This window comes from Magnolia sinica, chromosome 4 (assembly GCF_029962835.1).
Source record: "Magnolia sinica isolate HGM2019 chromosome 4, MsV1, whole genome shotgun sequence".
NCBI classification, from domain to species: Eukaryota; Viridiplantae; Streptophyta; class Magnoliopsida; order Magnoliales; family Magnoliaceae; genus Magnolia; species Magnolia sinica.
Window position 1 is genome coordinate 29,825,381 of NC_080576.1, and position 18,759 is coordinate 29,844,139.

General features: G+C 40.8%; 1 protein-coding gene across 2 annotated transcripts in view; it reads left to right on the top strand.

Moving 5' to 3' along the window:
- LOC131242936 (uncharacterized) overlaps window positions 1-18,759 on the top strand; it is a 38,138-nt gene that overhangs the window by 12,117 nt on the left and 7,262 nt on the right. For both annotated transcript variants that reach the window (XM_058241921.1, XM_058241922.1), the window contains exons 5-6: window positions 4,408-4,512; window positions 4,634-4,808. In XM_058241921.1, the coding sequence (XP_058097904.1) occupies window positions 4,408-4,512; window positions 4,634-4,808 (280 nt within the window). The remainder of the gene's footprint in view (window positions 1-4,407; window positions 4,513-4,633; window positions 4,809-18,759) is intronic.

Here is an 18,759-nt window from a genome sequence, read left to right on the forward strand (position 1 = left end):
CATTGTTGTATGTGAGATGGACAATTGCACATGTTGGACACTTCATGGAATGAGGGGTCGTTTCCTATCGATTTCCTCAATTTCATGAAAATTATGTTTCATAAGTATAAGCAAGGAAAAGAAATGGTCTCCATGAAATTGGAGGGAAATGAAAACGTCATTTCTAGAAAAAAAACGTCATTTCTAGAAAATTTATTTGGAAAAAATGGAAACCATGTTTACTCGATTTATTTTTTAGTGAATCCAAATAGGCTCTTCCTTCCAATTTTTTAGAAAGTACACCATGTTCATTTCCTTATCTTTGAGAAACATAATTTCCACGAAATTGAAGAAAGGGAGTGGAAACAAACCCCCTCTCCATGAAGTGACCGACATGGTGGCAACATGTGCCCTCGACCATCTTCAAGTTCCCTATGTATGACCATTCATCTCACATGCGACAATGTGCCACCATCCATCTTAAAGCACTGGACATGTGCCAATGTGCTACTCTCCATCTTAAAGCATCAGACATGTGCCACCTGTACCAATGTGCCACCATCATCTTCAAGTGCCCATCATGGCCATGCGCAACATATGCCACCACCCATCTAAGTGCCTTGCATGTTCAATGTCACATGCCCCAATGTGCCACATGTGCAACATGAGCTGCCTTCATCTTCAAGCGTCCCACATGTCCAGGCGCCACATGAGCTATTGTGCCAATGTGCCACATGTACCGTCCTCTATCTTCAAACACTCCATGTGTGCCACATGTGCCCATGGGTGATTGGGCAACATGTGCCACCAACCATCTTCAAGCACCCTGTGTGTCAATGTTCTATATGCCGCCGTCCATCTTAAAGCATCCCACATGCCAAAGAGCTACATTTCCTACCATTCATCTTCGAGTGTCCCATTGACACGTGCAACATGTGCTCTTGTTAAGGTATTAAAAACAGTTACAAAATGGCTATTATGTAACGTTAACAGTGGGAACTATTATGCATTATGGGGTCAATGCGGTTTTTATTTTTCATTTTTTAAAAATTTGGCCGCAACGTTCGTTATAGCTTATATTGTAACGGTAATTATGGTGGTTGTTAAGGCCCATATTGTAAGAGTACCGTTATTGAATACCTTGGCCACCGTCCATCTTCAAGCAGCCCACATGTGACAATGTGGCATGTGCTACTGTCCCACGTGTCAATTTATCACATGTGATAATGCGACACGTGCCACAATCTATCTTCATTGCCATGCTTATGCCATCTTCCCTCTTCAAGTATAATTTTAATAGAAAAATCATTTTTACCAAACAACAAATTTGGAAATGGAGGAAAATTTTCCAAGAAAATCTTGTTGAAAAACAACAAGGCCTGTTTGGATTGGTGGAAAGGAAACACCATTTCCCTTGAAGCTAACTTTTTGCTATTTGTAAAGCCTTTCTTTGAGGAAATATGTGGGAAACGCCATTTCTCACATGCCATATGTGACACCATCCATATCTGCTTGTGGTCCACCTTTGCACAGTGTCCCACACATGCCACATGTACCAATCTTCCACTCTCCATCCTGTTGTGCCGCACATGCCACTACGCCACATGTGCCAAATACACACCATCTATCTTCGCTTGCGCCCCACGGGCGAATGTTCCACCGCCCATATTCATTTGTGCCACACATGTGCCAAGTGCTACCATCCATTTTTGCTTGTATGCTACATGTGCAAAGTGCTCACATGTGCTATGTGCCATCATCCATCTTCAATCGCTCCATATGTGCTACATGCAACAACATGCCATGTGCCAAAGTGCTTTTGTGTACATGTGCCACCATCTAGCTTCAAGTGCTCACATGTTTCATATGTACCAGTGTGTCACTTGTGCCACTGTACAGCTTCAAGCACCCCAAATGTGCCATGTGTGGCTTCAAGTGTTCCAAATGTGCTACATGCTAATCTGGCACATGCCAGTAACTTACAGGAAAATTTATTCGTCTTGCCAAACAAAAATTTTAAAACAGGCCCCAAAATTTCTAGGGAATTCTTGTTAAAAAACAAACAATGAAAAAATGTTTCTTTTCCCATAGTTTCCTGGAAACAAGGGTTCCAAATAAGCACTATTTCTTGTCCCATCCTTTTCACAAATCCAGCCCAAGGATCTCGCAGTTTCCTAGAAACGCTGTTTCATGAGAAACACTATTTTCTATTGTTTTTCCGTGAATCCAAAGAGGCCATAGATGGAAATGTTGCTTCCAGGAAATTTACAAAAACAGACTAGGAAAATGCTATTTTAATGGAAATGGCATTTCCTCGATTTATATTTCAGCAAATCCACCTGATGAGATAATACACCGAGACACTTGGAATTTTTTTTGTCACTCGGTACCCTCTCTTTCTGGAGTATTGTTGAGATTCTTGTTATCACTTCATTGGTCTGATCATTTCCTCATAAATTTTAGTTAAGAATGTGCATCGTCGCGATCATAGCCTTGTTCAGCTGATTGTCATGATTTTCTCAGCAAAAGTGTGACCCACCTGACATCAACCCTCCATTACCCTTGCCTGGTGGCTGTCATGTAGCATGTCCAGGCGGAGTTTTTACAAAAAGAGCCTAATATACTTCCGCCACCTGTCTGCTTCACTAGATAACAAGTGATGATGGATATGGTGTCACAATCGACATAGAACCTCAACCTGTTCTTTTAGACCCTTTGCTGCATTTCACTCCGTGACAATTCTCTCAGCTAGCGGATTTCCCACTGTTTTACACAGAATGATTTCTGTGTAGGAAGCTGCACCATGTTTAGTACAATGCTTTGAAGTAATGCAATATCTGGCTTTGTGAACTTTTGAGGGTCATATTCAAGAAAATTTGGACAGAGATTGGACTGATTATTGATAAGATCTCTGATTAACAAAAAGAATGAAAAAGAATCCATAAATTATCTGGACAGAGAGAAAAGAAAGAAAATAAAAAAAAAGAGGGGCATTCCATATGCCACGTCATTTTTTGGTCCATGGTGGAATGTTACAAAGCAGTTTGTACAATATACCAGCCATTTTGGTTTAAAAATGCCACCTGGCCATGTTTGGATATGTGTATTCCAAGGGAAAAAGGAAAAGAAAAGGTAATGATTAGGCAAATGATTATATCCATGACTATTATTGAAACACATGGATTCCATTTTTAGGGTCTTTGTTTAGATAGCAAGTGGAAATCTCATATCTATGAGATAGTAGTCACTTAGTTTCTTGTGCCAGAGAATCCAAACTATAGAAAATTATTTCCATTTTTATAGATTTCCATGGAATTGGTGATATCCAAACATGCTCTTAAAGGGATTAACGTATTTGCCTATTAGAAATGATTAATGGGAATGAGGAACAACCCATTTGAGATGAATATTCATATTGACTAGGAAGCTAATGGAAGGGATACTATTGATATCACAAAACACTGTGATCCTAACTAACGGGGATTTATTAAGCAAGTTGTCTTCCATATGATAAGCCATAAGGCTGCATGTATGGATTTGCATCAAAGTCAAATCCAAACGTCTTGCTAATTTAGAACATCTGTATAGCCTCTAAGGGCGTGTGTGGATTATAATAGTGTATTGTCTTGTATCTTTGTCATCACAACTTCTTTACCACTGTTTGGATAGTGGTTCTAAAAACCAGGTGCTCTGACTGTGAATTACCCAGCCATCTCACTATGGTATTTCAAAGTTCGGTGCTGGAAAAGATCTGTGGGTCCGACCATGATATGCGTGTTTTATCCATGCCGTCCATCCATTATGTGAGTTCATTTTAGGGCATGAGTCCAAAAATGAGGCAGATCAAAATCTCGGGTAGACCACACCACAGGAAACAGTAGAACTCCCACCATTAAAAACTTTCTTGGGTCAACTGTAATGTTTATTTGCCATCCAACTTCATTTTTGGGCTCACACCCTAAAATGAGCTGGCAAAAGGGATGGATGGCGTGGTTAAAACACATACACCATGATGGGGCCACAGCTTTTCCAGCTCCAGCTGCAATACACTGTTTTCCCATCCATAAATGCTATGCAAGCACGGATTTCATCGATCAAAGTTCCTATGTAATTGCAGACAAGTATTGAATTTTAGTAATCATTGCAATGTTACAATACTGCAATCCAAACATGCCCTAAGAGTGTCATGAGAGATTGGGGACTTAAGGTTCCCTATAGCCTTGCTCAATGTAGTATCTCCCGATTAGCTGTTGAACTTCTAGCTTGTCTATTTTTTAAATTTCAGTAGCTTGTTTATGTTGATTTTTAATTTTAATTTTTACATTCTGTCATCAGTAATCTTTGTGGAATATCGAAGTAGTGAGCTTGTAAACTTAACTAGTTTTTAGTAGGTTGGGCTTGATTTTAATCCTTCTTCAATCTGACCAGGATACAGGAGCTGATCAGAGGTGATACTACATCAAATTGCCAACTATTTGGAGATCCAGCAAAGCTAGATTGCATGCATCTGCCTGATCTTCACCCTTCATCCTGGTTAGTAATAATTTTGTGACCCTCTGGTTTAGTTTGCCAAAAAAATGATTTTAGTGATCTTCATGATATGAAAAGCTTTCCCACATTTAAATCATACAGTTCTGATGTTTTTGGCTTTCAGGTATTCGGTAGCATGGTATCCAATTTATCGGATACCAGATGGTAATTTTCGGGCAGCGTTCTTGACCTACCATTCACTTGGCCATTTCATCAGGAGAAGTTCCTCATTGGATTCTCTTTATGGGGATGCTTGTATAGTTTCTCCAGTTGTGGGTCTGCAAAGTTACAATGCTCAGGTATTTATGTCATGTTGATAGTTATTATTGTTGCTTATTAGTATTTCATCTGACTTCTGTAGATTAAATTTAGTTGAGGTGCCCGAGATGCTTCCGAATGACTGATGTCTTGCTATTCCAAAATAGTGAAATATGCCATTTTTTATGTTTATTTTTATGGGTGCTTTGCTATGTGGCATTAGGTTGGGTTGAGAATCAACCCAGGCCTGACCTGACCTCAAGAGGATCCAACCCGCAACCCGATCCGACCTGATTTCCCATCTGAGGTGCCCAACCTGAACCCAATCCAAAATCCTCTGTACTCAACCCTAAACCAACCCGGCCTGACCCAAATACACGTGATTATTCCCAAACCGACCTGACCTGAATTTGCTCAACCTGAACCCTACCCGATTACAAATCGGGTTGGAGTTTTCCAACCCTAACCCAACTCGTGGACCCTGACAAGCTGACCAGAAACTCGGGTTCCATCGGTCGAGTTTGGGTTGACCTGAACCCAAGTTGCAGCCCTACCTGGCATGACCGTATCTGCAGCCTTAGTGAAGCTGAGTTTGTCGTGTGCTGCTACTCTTAGTTTGCCTTCCTAACTAATTTAACACCTTGTAAGGGTGCTCTTTGTTCTCCATATGTAGATTCCCACTGTTTTTGTTATTGCTCATGGAATTTTGTCAGCTTTGTTACATGTACCCTCCTCGTTCTCGCTGGTAGTTGATGTTCCACTTCCGTCTCACCCATGACAAAAAGGAGCATGACAAAAAGGAGCCTCTGCAACTCTTGAGGTTCTATTGTTGCTGATATTTATTGCCTTCTCCACTTGTGGTTCTGGCACAGGCACCATCAGGAAAGGTGCAAGTGGCAATTGTACACCCAAATCTGCATTGAGCAGAATGTAAAAAGTGTGTGTTCTGAAGTACCCATTAAATTTGCATTGGACATGCAGATTGACATTGTATTCGAAGTTTTATTCTCATTTTGACCACAAGCTGGGAGATGTCGAGCTCCCCTATGACAGCTGTTGGTCCCTGAAGTTTTTTTTTTTTGAAGGATAACAAGATAATTTTATTGAATGAGAAAAGAGAAAACCGAGAAAGAGAGAGCTGGGCTTCTGAGATAGCTGAGTAAATTACAATCCTTTATCAAATGAAGAGGCCCATTTGACTAATAGATGTGTCACCCTAAGAGTTGTAGCCTCCACTGATTTAGAAGTATCATTGAAGCATCTTCCATTCCTTTCTTCCCACACGGCCCACCAAACGGCCAATAAGGACATTCACCATAACTTTGACCTATGCTTCCCACACCTCACACCCTGCCAAGCTTGAAGAAGGCCGTTGGCCAACTCCGGAAAGGTCCAGGAAACCTTGAAGCGGGCTAGAATTGCAGACCAGATCCGATATGCGAACAGGCAGTGGATAAAAAGATGAACCACCATTTCTTCTTTAGCCATGCAGCATAAACTGATGTTAGTGATCATCATACCCCTCTTTCTCAGATTTTCAACTGTGAGTACCTTATCCTTGCCAACCAACCATCCAAAAACTGCTATCTTGGGGGGAATATGGTATTTCCAGCCTTGATAAGACAATGTCCCTTCGATTGGAAGAGGGCTACTAACAATATGACCATAAAGAGACTTCATTGAAAATATTCCGGTCTTGTCCGGATGCCATACCAGCCTGTCAGCCGCATAGTGATTCGGATTGGTGCTGTAAATCCGATTGAGGAGGGCTACGTATTCTTCAACCTCCTTGTCTCGGAGAAATCTTCTGCACTCTATATTCCACACCACAACTCCCCCTGAGATCGAATAACAACCATCCACTGTGATAGTCTGATTTTGGGCCATACGGAAAATACACGGGAAGGTGGCGCACAGAGCTACATCCCCCACCCAAGTGTCGACCCAAAAGTAAGTACGTTTGCCATTAGCAACAACGACGGCAGAACCTTAGAGGACCTCTGCCTTAATGGATAGAACTCCTTTTCAAAGAGCCGTAGCTTTATAATTTGAAGAGTTCTTAGTCCACCAACCCCCTTTTGATCGCCCATATTTACTCTTGATCAAATCATTCCAAAGAGTTCTGTCCTCTGTCCCTAGTTTCCATATCCATTTGCTTAAAAGAGCTCGGTTCATTTGTTTAAGATCTTTTACACTTGCCCCTCCATCTTGAATCTTCTTGCAAACTTCCTTCCAACTGACCGGATGGAATTTTTTCTTGTCTACCTTTCCATGCCATCGAAAATCCCGTCTTAGCCTTTCCAGGATTGCTAAGATCGACGCCGGACATTTGAACAGAGACATGAAATAAAGGGGGAGGTTTGATAATGCTGCCTTGATAAGGGTGAGTCAACAGCCCAAGGAGAGATCTGCTTTTCCATCTAGCGAGATAAGAACCAAATCTGTCGATAACCTTGTCCCATGAGGACTTCAGGGGCTTACCTATACACAACGGGAGTCCCACAAATGTGGTAGGAAAGCGGCCCGCCGAGCAGCGAAAGAAGTTTGCATGAATCTTGAGCTCATCTTCCTCCATATTTAACCTGAACATTTTGGATTTAGCCATATTAACACGAAGACCCGAGACAGCTTCAAAGCATTTGATTATGGTTCGCAAGTTACTTTGTCCTGCTCTACTTCATTGAACAACAGCTTATCGTCCGCAAACTGACTATGAGAGATCGGTGAAGCCATCCCTTCCACTTTGAACCCACTAATGATGCCCAGTGTTCGAGTTGTCGACGAAATGTCGATATTATTGCCGATAATATTGGTGTCGCTAGTCTAGCGACACCGAAACCCCATTTTTTTGTTTCTCTTCGGATTATCGGCAAAATATCGGAGATATTGGCGAAAATCTTGGATTATCGCCGACAATATTGAGATTATCGCATTGTAGCTACCAAGCACGATACCTGTTATGGGAAAACTGTAGCCAACAACCCATAAATCCAATAAATAGGAAAGAAAACCCCTTTCAAAGAATCGGAAAAAATATCGGAACTAGGAAGATCTCCTACTTGTTGATCGGAACTTGGAGCTCGGAAGAACGCCTTGATCAACAGCGTCGGTTGCAGAAATTCTGTTCGGATTTGCAGGTAAGAAAATCCCCCTTTCTTCAGCAACAACCCTCCAAAAATCCCCTTTCTTCGGCGACAATCTCTCTTTGAAGAAATTTTAGGTTTTTTTTTTTTTTTTTAAAAAATAAAAATAAAAACCTTCCAGCCCGGAAGATTTATATGGAAGCGTCAAGCGCGTGATGTGGTTTGGCTAGTGACGCTGTTAGGTGGCTAGTCGTAAGTGCCATGTGGGCCCCACCATGATCTATGTGTTTTATCAACACCGTCCATTCATTTCTACACGTCATTTTAATCGTTTGTCCCATAAATGAGATTGATCAGAATCTTAGGTGGACCACACCATGGGAAAACAAGTAATGATTGAATGTCTACCATTAAAAACCTCCCAGGGTCCACTGTAACGTTTATTTGACATCTAACCTATAGATTGGGTCATACGGCCTGTAGATTAGGTCATACGGACCTGGATGAAGGCAAAAAACAAATATCAGCTCGATCCAAAATTGTTGTAGCCCCTGGAAGTTTTTAATGGTGAGAGTTCAATCAACACTGTGTGGTCCACTTGAGATTTTGATCCACTTTAGTTTTGGGTTCTTAGCATAAAATTATCTGTAAAATGGATTAGACGGCAGGGATGATACACATACATCATGTTTGAGGTCTATGTTTGAGGTCCACGGAGTACCGACCACTAGCCATTGGCTAGTCGCAGGGAGTATCCAATCCATTTGAGGTAGCGGATTGTGTAGTGAGTAACTTCTACGCTTAGCGAAACTGAGTAAACTTTGTGAGGTCCACCATGATTTATTTATTTTATCCACTTCGTCCATACATTTTAACAGATAATTTTAGGCAGCCAAAAAATGAGGCATATCCAATGTTCAAATGGACCACACCACGAGAAACAGTTGAATTGAATGTCTACCGTTGAAAAATACTTGGAGGGCCACAAAAGTTTTGGATCAAGCTTATATTTGTGTTTTCCCTTCATTCATGTCTATGATCTTATGAACAGGTTGGATGAAAAATAAGCATCACTGTGGGGTCTAGAAAGGTTTCAACGGTGGAAATCATTATCCCCATTGTTTACAGTGGTATGATCCACTTAATCTTTGGATATGAATCAATTTTGGGCTCAACCCCTTAAATTAGATGTAAAAACGGATGGACAGCGTGGATAGACCACATACTTTCAAGGTGGGCCCAAATGAGTTTACTCAGTACGATAAGAGCGTACTGAGGCTTACTGAGTAACTAAGTATGCAATCTTCGTTTGAGGATGCGGCTTTCCTGCTTAAGCCTTTCGCAGGAAGTTATTGCTATATAGCCCACCATGATGTTGATGAAAAGTCGTTCATCCATTTTTTCATATCATTTTAGGGGATGAGACCAAAAATCAGGTGGATCCAAAACTCAATGTGTCCATATGAGAATGAAAACTGGAGATTTTTCCATCGTTGAAACCTCCCTGGGCACCAGCTTGATGTTTATATGCCATCCAAACTGTTTATAAGTTCATTTTGACTGCGATGAAGTGAAAACACAACTATAGATTTATACTAAACTTTTGTGGCCAAACAAATGTTTAAATGGTGGTCACTGAATCTCCACTATTTCCTCTTGTGCAACTGCCCTGAGTTTTGGATCCACACGATTTTTTGTCTGATGTCCTAAAATGATCTAAAAAAAGGGATGGACTTGGTTGATTTTTTAGAAACATCATGGTGGGCCCTACGTAGCATCCCAGTGCAGGAAAGAAATTCGATGCGGATTAGCTAGACAAGTTGAGTAGCGAGACTCGCTACTGAGGTGACGTCACCGTCCATCTATTTTTCCAGACCATTTTAGGGTATAAGACCAAAAATGAGGTATATCTTAATCTCAAGTGGACCACATTACAGGAAACAGTGTTGAATGAACGTAGACCTTAAAAACTTTTGGGGCCCATAAAAGTTTTGGATCAAGCTAATCTTTTTGATTTTTCCCCTCATCTAGGTCTGTATGACCTAATCAACAGATTGGATATTAGATAAACAGTACAGTGGGCCTTAGGAGGATTTTAATGGTGGATATCCAATCACTATTGTTTTCATGTGGTGTGGTCCATTAGAGATTTGGATCTGACTCATTCTTTACCTCATGCACTAAAATGATATCTTCAAATGGTTGGACGATGTGGATACGAAACATAAACCATGATGGGGCCCACAGAACCGCTCGACGTCACTTCAGTAGCAAGTCTCGCTAATCAACTTGTCATAGCTAATCAGCGTCCCTATGGAAGCGGGTACGTACGTGTCGTGTGAGGACGCGAATTGAGTACCGAGTAACTCAGCACGCTAAGCGTACTGAGTAAATTATGTGGGATCCACCGTGATTTACATATTTTATCCACTCCGTCCATCCATTTTAATAGATATTTGAGGGCTTTAGCCCAAAAACTAAGTATATCCAAATCTGAAGTGGACCTCACCACAGGAAACAGTGTGAATCGAAATTATACTGTCTAAAAATCCATGGGGGCCACAGAAGTTCTGGATCAATCTATTATTTGTGTTTTTCCTTCATCCATGTCTTTGTGATCTTATGAATGGGTTGGATGACAAATAAACACCACGTGGGCCCTACCAAGGTTTCAACGGTGGAAATCATTATTACCGCTGTTTGCTGTGGCGTGGTCCACTTGAGCTTTGGACATGCCCCACCATGATATATGTGACATATCCACGCCATACATCCATATTACCAAAACATTTCGGGGAATGAGCCAAAAAATGAGGAAGTAGATTGGCCCACTCATTCGATTTTAAGGTTCCCCGTGTGCTGGATCTAAGCTTTCCTTGAAGTGGTCTACACCAAACGAGGTAAGTACACAGTTTCCTATGGCGTGGTCCACTTGAGCTTTGGATCTGCCTCATTTTTGGGCTCGTGCCCTAAAATCAGTTCGCATAGTGGATGTACGGTATGGATAGGGAACATACATCGTACTGGCCCCACATTTATTTGACAGATGTTCTGATTTTAGTGTTATTACCTATTTACAGTGCATTTACTTGGTGATTGGAAAATCAAACAGGCCCTTAAGGTTTGGATATGCTTCGTTTTTTTACAATAAGCCTTTAGATTATATGTTAAAATGATGAATGGAGTAGATAAAGTACATAAATCACAATAGGCCCCATAAAGCTTACTCAGTACGCAATCTGTGAACTCCTTCCTCAATTGTAACTTATATGAAAATTTGATTTGATCTAACATCTTAGCCCTTGAAATGATTTGGGCTTATTAAAATGAATACGAGCTAATGCTCTCTCTCTCTTCTTTTTTTTTTTTTTTGGTCGATTATTGCAAATTTGTATACTACTAGGAAGCAAAATGTCGTCTGGATCGGGGAAAGGAGCAAGGGACATTGGGTAGAAACATGGATGGCCAATGGAGGGAAATAAATATGGAGCCATATGCAACTATTTTGGCCAAGTGATATGCAGTGGGGGAGTGTCTAGGCTAAAGGAACATTTGGCAAGGGGATATAAGAATGTGAAAGATTGTTTAAGTGTAACAAAGCCGGTGAGAGAGGAGATGGGAAGAATGTTGGTTGAAGCGAAGTCACACAAGCTGCAACAAAAGGATTGGGAGAGGGATTTGCGAGAGGAGCTACGAGACACTGGACGGGGCCTAGGTGGTATCGACGAGCAAGATGACGACGACGAGGGGATCGCATATCCCGGTGATTGTGTTATGGCTCGAGATAGGAGGCAGTTCAGACAAGTGATTCGTGAGTCTTGGGCATCAGAGTGGGAGGGGGAGTAAAAAAGACGGTTTGATGAGAGTAGGTCGTCATTTGGGACGTCTTGACATGAGGCTGGTGGGAGCAGCAGATGATTTGAGGGCATGGCTTACAACGCATGCAAAGCGCTTGTGTTATAAATGCGCCCATTGCAGGCATTAATCAAAAGAGATTAAAAAATGTGGAACAAGGGGCTCAAGGAGAAAGTCGGGGGTGATATATCTAGGTGGTTCATCTCGAGCCATATACCAGTAAATGGAGCAGCCAGTCCTCACTTTAAAAATATGATTGAGGAGGTGCAGTGTGCCAGGCTCGGCATGAAGCCTCCGACGCCACAGGAGATTTTTGGCATTTACCTCGATCGGAAGTACGATACGAGGAGATCCAAGCTTGGGTACAAGGACTCAAGCCAAACTGAAAGTAGTAGGGGTGACAATCATGCATGATGGGTGGACGGGACCCACGAAATTATCAATTTCATGGTGTATTGTAGAGGGCAACCCGTTTTCCTCAAATCCATTGATGCATCAGCCAAAATAGAAGATCATAAATGCATATGACCTCCTAAAAGGAGTTATTAAAGATGTTGGGTCCCAGAATGTTGTCCAAGTTGTGACGAACAATGGTAGTGCCTTCGTTAAGGCGAGGAAGAAATTGATGAGGAGGTACAATCTCTATTGGATCCCGTATGTAGCACATTGCATTGATTTAATGCTCGAGGGGATAGACTAAAGGGATTCTGTCAGGAGGACCATTTAGGATGCGAGGAGAGTGACAAACTTTATATACAATCACTCATGGTTGTTGGATGCAATGCGTGAGTGTTGTGGTGGGGACATCATTAGACCAGGTGCGACACAGTTCGCCACGAACTTCATTGCACTCGACAGCTTATACAGTCACCACGTGGGTCTCAGGAATTTGTTTAGATCTGAGAGATACTTAGAGTGGAATCAGAGGAAGATTGAGGGTGCAAAGAACGTTTCGAATATGGTGCTTTTCGATTCCTTCTGGGATAGAGTTTATAACATCGTTTCTATCCTGCATTCGATCTACAAGGTCCTATGAGCCGTAGATAATGAGATGTGGCCTTCGATGGGGTCAATGTATGAGCTTATGAGAATTATGAGAGGGGATAATGACTGCAATCCCCAGTTCATATCGGTGGGTGATCAATATTGATCATCGATGGATCGGGACTCTTGAGCATCCACTCCACCAAGCTGGTAAGTTTGTTATGTTTACCGATCTTTTTTTTATCACTTTCACTTGCACTTTAAGCTTCACTTCTATTTGCATGTTAATGCAACCGAGTAACTAATATTTGGGTTTTAGCATACTACCTGAATTCCAAATTTCATCATAAACGTTGGGTCCATGAGAATAATGATTTGACGGATACGAGGGCGTAACGGCCCGTAACGGCGCAAATTATTTTTTTTGCCAAAAAAATATGAAAAATATGGATTAAATCCGGAATATTCTAAGCATTCCAAATATGCATTCATTTATAACTTGGAACATGTTTATGGTGGTGTAACGGTCCACTCTTTGGTGAGAAGTTGTATCGGACTGTCTGATGAATTTATGAACCAGATAACCTGAATTTAACTACAAAATTCATATATTTAATTTTCTAAATATCTACTATCAATGATAGATATATTAGAATGAATGTAATATGAAAATATCTTACATTTAGGTGTTTGCAATTTTTTTTGTGGGCCAAAATTCATGCGTAAATAGAAAAAAATATAAAAAAAATATAAAATGGCACCCCAAATATGTAAAATGCACATTAACATGTTCTACATGATTAACACATCATATGACATCATTAAAACAGCAAAAGAATCATTAAAAATGATTTTTTGAATTTTCAAAAAAGGGCCGAAATAAATGCGTAAATAAAAAAAAAAAAAATAAAAAAATATAAAATGGCACCCCAAATATGTAAAATGCACATTAACATGTTCTACTATGATTAACACATCATATGACATCATTAAAACAGCAAAAGAATCATTAAAAAATGATTTTTCGAATTTTAAAAAAAAGGGCCGAAATAAATGCGTAAATAGAAAAAAATATAAACTGGCACCCTAAATCTGTAAAATGCATATTAACATGTTCTACTATGATTAACACATCATATGGCATCATTAAAACAGCAAAAGAATCATTAAAAAATGATTTTTCGAATTTTCAAAAAAGGGCCGAAATAAATGCGTAAATAGAAAAAATATAAAAATATATAAAATGGCACCCCAAATCTGTAAAATGCACATTAACATGTTCTACTATGATTAACACATCTATGGCATCATTAAAACAGCAAAAGAATCATTAAAAATGATTTTTCGAATTTTCAAAAAAAGGGCCAAAATAAATGCGTAAATAGAAAAAATATTAAAAAAATATAAAATGGCACCCCAAATCTGTAAAATGCACATTAACATGTTCTACTATGATTAACACATCAAATGGCATGATTAAAACAGCAAAACAACCATTAAAAATTGATTTTTCGAATTTTAAAAAAAGGGCCAAAATTCATGCGTAAATAGAAAAAATATAAAAAAATTATAAAATGGCACCCCAAATATGTAAAATGTACATTAACATGTTCTACTATGATTAACACATCATATGACATGATTAAAACAGCAAAACATATTAAAAAAAGTATAAATACCTATTTTTGACGAATTTCTGAAAAATGGCCCACCGAGCTTTGATTCAAAAAAATCTGTAATATAATGTGTTTTTATCTCAAATACCTAGCTAAGGTTGGTCGAAATTAGTAGTAGAAGAAGTGAAAAACAGTTTGGAAGCAAAAGGTTTCAAAAAAACAGCAAAAAATGAGCTAAAAATGAAAAAAAAAAAAAGTTACCGTTACAGGCTATTTGCATGTTAATGCAACCGAGTAACTAATATTTGGGTTTTAGCATACTACCTGAATTCCAAATTTCATCATAAACGTTGGGTCCATGAGAATAATGATTTGACGATGGCCGTACACGAGGTGTTTGAACAATTGTTCCCAGAATCGACGGCGCAAGTAGAATTCGGTAACCAGGTAATGCAATTTAAGCAGATTTCGCCAATGGTAATTGATAAAATAAATCTTCTTCCTTAAAGCCTCTAGAAATATGGGTGATTAAAAATAATGAGCTTTGAATCCGTATCTACAGTTGTTGCGGTTTAGGGATGCTAGGGGTACGTTCTCATTTACACTAGCAAAAATATCGACAAAAACGATGATGCCGTGTGAGTATGTAACATAATTAGGTAATTGCAATTTTCGTTTAAACTTCAAACTAAAACAAGCTCCTCATGGATATATAGGTGAGTAATGGGCGATGAACGGAGTCGACACACGCATTGTAGTTATTGGCAGTCCGGGTTTTCGTACAGATTGTATCCTCTTTACCGTGGGAGTAGAATTGGAGCACATGGTCACTCATACACACCAGCAAGAGGAACAGGCTGGCATATGAGAAGTTGCAGAAGCTCGTTTACTACCACTATAATATGAAATTAAGAGAGGCAGTTGTGGGTAGACCGAGACATAGAGAAAAATTTGGACCCGCTTGACCTGTTGTCTATAGGTACCATGGCACAAATAGGTGATGATGATGACCCACTTTATGAGTGGGTCAAATCAGCTGATTTAGATGATGCGGAGGGAGGCCCTGCTCCACAGGTAGCCTTTGGTGAGGAGTTCAACACATTCCAATGAAGGTGAGGAAGCATCGTCACGACCCCCTCTCCATCATCAAGTCGTAGTGAGTGATGATGATGAGACTTAACCCCCACTCGACATTGGTCTTAGGGATGACGACGACGACGTCGATGATGACGACAGTGATGAGGGAGGGGATAGAGGCAAGCTTGTCATCTATGGACATAAGTTCAGATTAGGGGAGCTCCACCTCCATCCCACCTTATGCTCATGGGGGATACCACAGGTATGGCCACGATAGCTCTGACATTCAGTCACACTACCCATGGGTACAGGCAACTGGAAGATAGTTTTTCGAGTCATGACCCTTAGACAGGAGGATATTCGTCATCTATGGACATAAGTTCAGATTAGGGGAGCTCCACCTCCATCCCACCTTATGCTCATGGGGGATACCACAGGTATGGCCACGATAGCTCTGACATTCAGTCACACTACCCATGGGTACAGGCAACTGGAAGATAGTTTTTCGAGTCATGACCCTTAGACAGGAGGATATTCGGGGTACTCGTATGACTGACAGCAATACTATTAAGGAGTCGGGGTTGGACTTGATCTGTTCTCTCAGTACCCTGCTCAGCAAATGCCATCGATGTATGTCACACAATACCCACGTATAGGCGTACTCGTATAGTTTGGGGAGGATGACTGTTAGAGGTACATAAGAGAGTTCCTCAATTGGTACGAGAAGAGAATTGACTTGGGAACAGTACTGCCAATATGTTGGGCAACAGTACCACTCTCAACTGCCACAGGATCTGGGCAATGATTATTAGCCACCCCGTCACTCTGTGGGAATGAAATATGGCCAGAAATATGTATCTCTTTGCATTCATTTACTTTTGCTTGTCTTAATTATTATAAGCTTGCATTTGTATTATATAAACTCATTTTGGTTACTATTTGAGTGATTTCTTATGACAATGCATGCCTTTTGGCCCCCATTAAATGGAAACTTATTATTTAATGCATTCTTTTTGCAATTTTTTCATTCCTGAATATGTAAATATGTGTATTTAGGCATGTCCTAAAGTTTCACTGAAAAATTCCACAATTTTCTCCATGTTTCCCCTTTTTTCCCTGCATTTCCGGTTATCGGCGATAACGATATTATATCTTTATCTCCGACCAGCGAAACTTGTAGTGATACCAACAACTCGAACATTGATGATGCCTTCGGCCTGACCTTTGCCAAGCATTCTTGAAAAGGCGTCCCCCACAATAAGGAATAGGAAGGGAGACAACGGGTCTCCTCGGCGTAGGCTCCTAGAGCTAGGAAAGAAACCTTAAGGGGATCCGTTAATTAAAACGGAAAAGAACACCGAACCCACAGATTCCTTTATCCATCTTTTCCATCTATCTCCAAAACCCATCCGAAGTAGCATATATTGAAGAAAGTCCTAGTCTATGTGATCGTATGCCTTCTCTAGGTCCAATTTGCATAGGAGTCCCTTAGATTTGGATCTATGACTCGAATGAAGACATTTAAATGCTATGAGAGCACTATCCACTATCTGACAACCGGGAATAAATGCACTTTGGTTGTGAGAGATGATTATTCCTATCACCCCTATTCATTGAGACGCCACCAATATCTCATACGGACCCCCAAGGAGACTTATCAGTCTGAAATCATTCAAGGATTCTGCACCCACAATCTTAGGAATCAGCGCAACAAACGAAGCCCTGATATCTTTGGACAACCTTCCTCTCTCATGGAATTCGGAAATAAATTCCATAATATCTCCTTGAAGCATATCTCAAAAGCTCTGGAAGAAAGCGATCGGGAAACCATTGGGCCCGGGGGCCTTATCCCCACCCAGCTCATCAATAGCCCTTTTCACCTCAAGAGGCGAGAAAGGGGATTCCAGAGCAGAGGCATCCTCTTCGGAAATACGATCGAATTGGAGATGGTCTAATTTAGGCCTTATCCAACCTTCTCCCCGCAAGAGGTTACTGAAATAGTGAATGGCCTCCTCAAATATACTCTCCTTATCTTCAAGACAGGCGCCATCAACCACTATACTTCTTATCTTGTTCACTCTCGTGCGCGCACTGGCCATGCAATGGAAAAATTTGGCGTTCTTATCTCCTTCTTTGATCCACTTACAATGAGATCTCTATCTCCATGAAATTTCCTCTTCCTTCATCCGAGCCGAATAGGATTGACTCAACTGAATCCTTTCTGTGTAGGGATTGTGAAGGACTTTGTCCCTCTTCCACTGAGTGGTCGATCGATTGCAATTCAACCAGCATTGCGTTTGTTTCCGAATCTCTTTTTTGAAGCTCTTCCACTTTCACTTCTTTATTTTTGCTTTCAAGAGTCTTAGCTTACTGCAGAGTTTGAAACCAACATACCCTGCCACAGTAAAACACACCCACCAATCTTCGATCAACTGATGAAAGCCTTAAATCTGGAGCCAAGAAATTTCGAATATGAACGGCTTAGGTCCCTAGTTTTGGTCATCTATTGCAAGAAGAATGGGGTTATGATCAGACGTGGGTTTGGGAAGAGAGGATTGCGAGACAAGGGGGAACAACTCCAGCCAAGCAGGAGACACCAGGAATCTGTCCAATCTGGACAGAGTTGGATTAGCTCTCCCATTCGACCAAGTAAATCTCGTTCTGAGCAAAGGAAGATCAACAAATTCTTGATCTTCAATCCAATGGGAGAAACGTCGCATTCCGGCGGTAACTCTGCCTCCTTGGGATCTGTCTGCTGCATGACGCGTAATGTTGAAATCTTCGCCAATGCACCAAGGTCCATTGAATTTCTTCTTGGATTCATTAAGTTCCTCTCGGAATGCAGATCTTTTGTCTTCCTAGTTCGGGCCATAAACTAACATGATTAGGCAACATAAATCCAAGGAAGCTTTTTTTAGAATTACCGAAATAAAAAAAACACCACTCCAACTATTGATTAGGATCCAGGAAGATGATTTCAACGCCACCAGAATGCCTCTTGAGGTTCCGATTGCTTCCAGCGCCACCCATTTCTAATCTGTTTCTTTCCAGAGAGTTCCCAGAAGTTTGTCGCTGAAATTCTGAACCTTAGTCTCCTATAAACAAATCACCCCAGCTTTGCTTCTTCCATAGATATCTTTAGGAGTCTTCTCTTCTACTTTGACCCCACCCCTCTAATGTTCCATGATAGGGCTTTCATTTGGAAACTAAGCTTCCCCGAAGAGCAAGAGCCCGGACTGCAGAATTAGATCTGTTGATGGGCATGGGGCTAAGAGCAAGGCTTTGGAGTTCTCTGTTGCTGTAAGACTTGGAAGGAGTTTTCCTAGGAGTTCTTGTCTGGACTAATGGTCGGCCACGTTCCTCTATACAGTGAAACA